Consider the following 4,014-nt stretch of genomic DNA (forward strand, 5'->3'; position numbering starts at 1 on the left):
AAACAAATTAAAGATGAAGAAGAGTATTAGTAATATATTGGTTTCAAGTTTGGTTGCCTTTTCTCATGAATTTTCCATTTCTGATAATAATGGGAATATTGTATTCCCTCACGTGCTGGACATGGACGGCGAACCACTCAAGATAAACGAGGAGTACTCCATTCTGAGTGTTCTCCCGGGAGGTGGAAGCGTATACTTAGCTGATATTGATAACCTTACCGAATGCCCAAATGACGTTGTGAAGGACAGGTCTGGTGATTTTGATCACAGCACACCCGTGTTGTTTTATACTATGCAACTTGGAAGAGATCATTTCGTTTATGAAAACCAAGATGTTAGTATAATGTTCTCAACTTCTTCTTCAACTAAGTCATGTTTTAACGAAACTGTTTGGAAAGCTGGTTATTACTTTCTAGGGCCGGTGCATCCACCACCTAGGTTTGTTATAACTGGTGGTACCTTAGGAATTCCAGGACCTAATACCTTAAACAACTGGTTCAAAATTGAGAAATATGAGACGGAGAGTCCTCATTCTTACAAGTTAAGGTATTGTCCTAGTCAATATATGTGTCCAACATGCCAATTTGATTGTGCAGATGTCGGATTGTACAAAGATATGGAATACACCCGTCTGGCTCTCAATAACATGCCTTATCCCTTTGGCTTTAGCAAAGTAAAGAAGAATGATGCATAGTTAGTTAATTATCTATGCTTATTATAACCTAGCTTTCTAAAATAATGTGGATCATACTTCTATGTAATATTAATGCTTATGATGAATAAAAAAGCTAGGTTCTTTATTTATTAATTTCTGCTTTCAAACAAATAAGTTTTAGTAATTAATAAGTGCTACGTATTACTTATGGATAATTCCATATCCGGTACCGTCACAATATTAGCTATTACTTATGGTACCGTCACGACATTAGTACTATTCATTATTGATCTGTTTGCATTGGAGTTACGACTAAGTCCAAGTTATAATATGCATTGTTATTGATTACGTGATGTGGATTTCATGGATAAGATCCTTTTATGTTTAATCAATTGCATATTAATTTTGATTAGACATGCCCAGTAGACTTAAATTAGGTTTAAGGATGGGAGACCTCATTCTTACAAGTTAAGGTATTGTCCTAGTAAATATATGTGTCCAACATGCCAATTTGATTGTGCAGATGTCGGATTGTACGAAGATAGGGGATACACCCGTCTGGCTCTCAATAACAAGCCTTATCCCTTTGGCTTTAGCAAAGTAAAGAAGAATGATGCATAGTTAGTTAATTATCTATGCTTATTATATTATAACCTAGCTCGATCGCTTTTCTAAAATAATGTGGATCATGCTTCTATTCCACTCTATGTAATATTAATTAATGCTTATGATGAATAAAAAAGCTAGGTTCTTTATTTATTAATTTCTGCTTTCAAACAAATTAGTTTTAGTAATTAATAAGTGCTACCTATTACTTATGGTACCGTCACGACATTAGTACTATTCATTATTGATCTGTTTGCATTGGAGTTACGACTAAGTCCAAGTTATAATATGCATTGTTATTGATTACGTGATGTGAATTTCATTGATAAGATGTTTAATCAATTGCATATTAATTTTGATTAGTCATGCCCAGTAGACTTAAATTTGGTTCAAAGGGGGAAATCTTTAAAAAATAAGAAACACTATTGTAATGGATGCAAATGTGTATTGTATGTTGGTTTGACTAGAAGTGAATTTTATTGTATATTGAATTGACGTAGAAGTCTCATTGTTTATTGTTGTAGAAATTTATTTGTACAACAATTTTCCAATATCCCTACTTGTTAGGGCATGGAGGATATATTATTTTATTAATATTTTGTTGAAATTCTCAAATCTAGCCTTGCATTCTTGATAGCTGGAAAAATAATAAAAGGGTACATAGCAAATTGATTTGCTTGCATGACAACTACGTTTCTTTTTTTCAAATCCTACTTCATTGGCATGTTTTAGTTATGGACAATTACATTAGTATCATTTAGGCCAATAATATATGGAGCAATAAATACATTAATCAATATGAAAGTGATATTTTTATATTGGTGCAGTCCAATTTAGGATGCGAATAAACGGATTGGGTAATCTATATAATCCACACACATATAAACCTTCGGTAGATTTTGTCCATTTTAAATATTTGTAGTAGGATTTTGTTATATAATTTTGTCACCTTTTTGACAACCAGCAAAAACCTTAAAGAAGAGTTTAATACATTTGTTGATGATATAACAAACACCTAATTAAAAATATATATTTTAAAGTCTATTTAATAAACAAAATAAAATAATGTTCTAAAATAAATTAATTTGCCCACCCACCCCTAGGAGACATAGGAGGGGAGTCCGGAGCCGAAAGGGCAAGAAAAGTTGTCAAAACATTCAAAAGGACAACAAAATTAATCTTAGAACCAAAAGGACAACTTTGTAACGATCAAATTAACGTCGTCCAAATTAGGGAGCAGCCGCAATGCGCCTTACAAGGCGCAGCCGCCTTGCGTCTTACAAGATGCAGACGACTTGCGCCTTGTAAGGCGCAGGAAATTCATGACTTGGCTGTAAATTAAAAAAAAATCATTGCCTTGTGTAATGACCTATTTCTGTCGTTATTGAAAAGCCAATGAGGAAAGAATTTGGGCCAGAAAACTTCTGAGTAGTGACTTGGAAATTTCTACCCTAGGCCAGACTTGGACGAAATTCGAGTCAGGTGAGGTCTAGGGAAATCTGGTAATGAATGTGGATTTAATTAATAATTGGATCACATGAGTGGATAGCCAAGATGTTAAGGAGCATGTACGACTCTACAGAATCGAATTCGGGTGAGTAGAACTCCTGAAACTGATCTTGGCGTGAAATGGTAGTTTTAAAACATCCAGGTTTAAATGTGTGTTGTGAAATAGGAGCTTGGTACTCAAATTTTGAACTTCTATCTCTGTGAAAGCCACGGGGACAGGATTATTCCCGTCAGGGTGGGGACACTGTGGTGGGATGGGGTCTGCCATGGCGGGCTAGTCGCGAATTAAGTCGGAGAAAAACCCCAAATTCGTTATTTTTCTGCAAACTTCGTTCTTGAGAGCTAAGGGACAACCAGGGCAGTTTCTTGACAGTTTTCCACGATTTCTAGCGCTAAAGGTAAGATTATTACTCCCCTAATCCGTATTTCGATTCTTAGAACTTAGAATCTTGGGTAATCATCGTTGAGGGGAGGGGGGGTTGGCCTGAAGTTAATGGTGGGGAAAAGCCCTGGTTGAACATTAGGATCATCCGTTTGGTCTTGGGTTAATAATTTTGTTATTATCCGAGTAAATTAGACATTGTTTAGTGATCCTTGCATTAATTGCTTGTTTTAGATCAAGAACGAGCTGAAAGACTCGGAAAGGGAAGGCACACATGTCTTAGGAGTATTCAGGCTTGATTTCAAGGTAGGTGATGATTCAATTTCCTGTTTGTGTGATATATGCCGGCTAATTGCTTCATTGTATGCATGCATGTATGTGAATTGGAAAATGTGAATCAAATCTAATGAAATGATTATGTGCGAACCATTACATGCATGCCATGAACTTGTTACTTGACTGTGTGACTATGTGCACTGTTCATTATGGGTGATTGTGATTGCGGTTGTGCTGACTAGATCGGGTGTCAAGTTTCGACACATACAATGGATTGGGTATCACGTTCCGAAATATATATTGAACCGGATTTCACGTTCCGACACATGTATATTGTAGCGGGTGTCACGTTCCGACACACTAACAATTTGGGCGTGGGTTCCATGAGAGGACCACTAGTGATTATTACGTTCATGTTTACCTATCATTGATATCGGGAAATTGTATGTTGTTCCTAAATGATAATTGAATGATACAATATGTATATGTATGTTTACTATGTTGTAACTACTTGCTTGTATTTCCCTATTGGAATAGCCGCGTGATCCTATCAGTACACTGTGATTTGTGTACTGATACTGCACTT

The 4,014-nt window shown here is 35.8% G+C and overlaps 1 protein-coding gene across 1 annotated transcript; it reads left to right on the forward strand.

The window, feature by feature from the left end:
- The first annotated feature begins 13 nt into the window (after positions 1–13).
- Positions 14–694, forward strand: LOC107061746 (miraculin-like). Its single transcript, XM_015311529.1, has one exon. The coding sequence runs from the start codon at positions 14–16 to the stop codon at positions 692–694; it is 681 nt and encodes a 226-aa protein (XP_015167015.1).
- The last annotated feature ends 3,320 nt before the right edge of the window (positions 695–4,014 follow it).

This window comes from Solanum tuberosum, unplaced genomic scaffold (genome assembly GCF_000226075.1).
Source record: "Solanum tuberosum cultivar DM 1-3 516 R44 unplaced genomic scaffold, SolTub_3.0 scf00159, whole genome shotgun sequence".
Classification (NCBI taxonomy): domain Eukaryota; kingdom Viridiplantae; phylum Streptophyta; class Magnoliopsida; order Solanales; family Solanaceae; genus Solanum; species Solanum tuberosum.

What these genes read in the sequence shown, in the direction of transcription:
- LOC107061746 (XM_015311529.1), top strand. Translation starts at nt 14, where the DNA reads ATGAAGAAGAGTATTAGTAATATATTGGTTTCAAGTTTGGTTGCCTTT.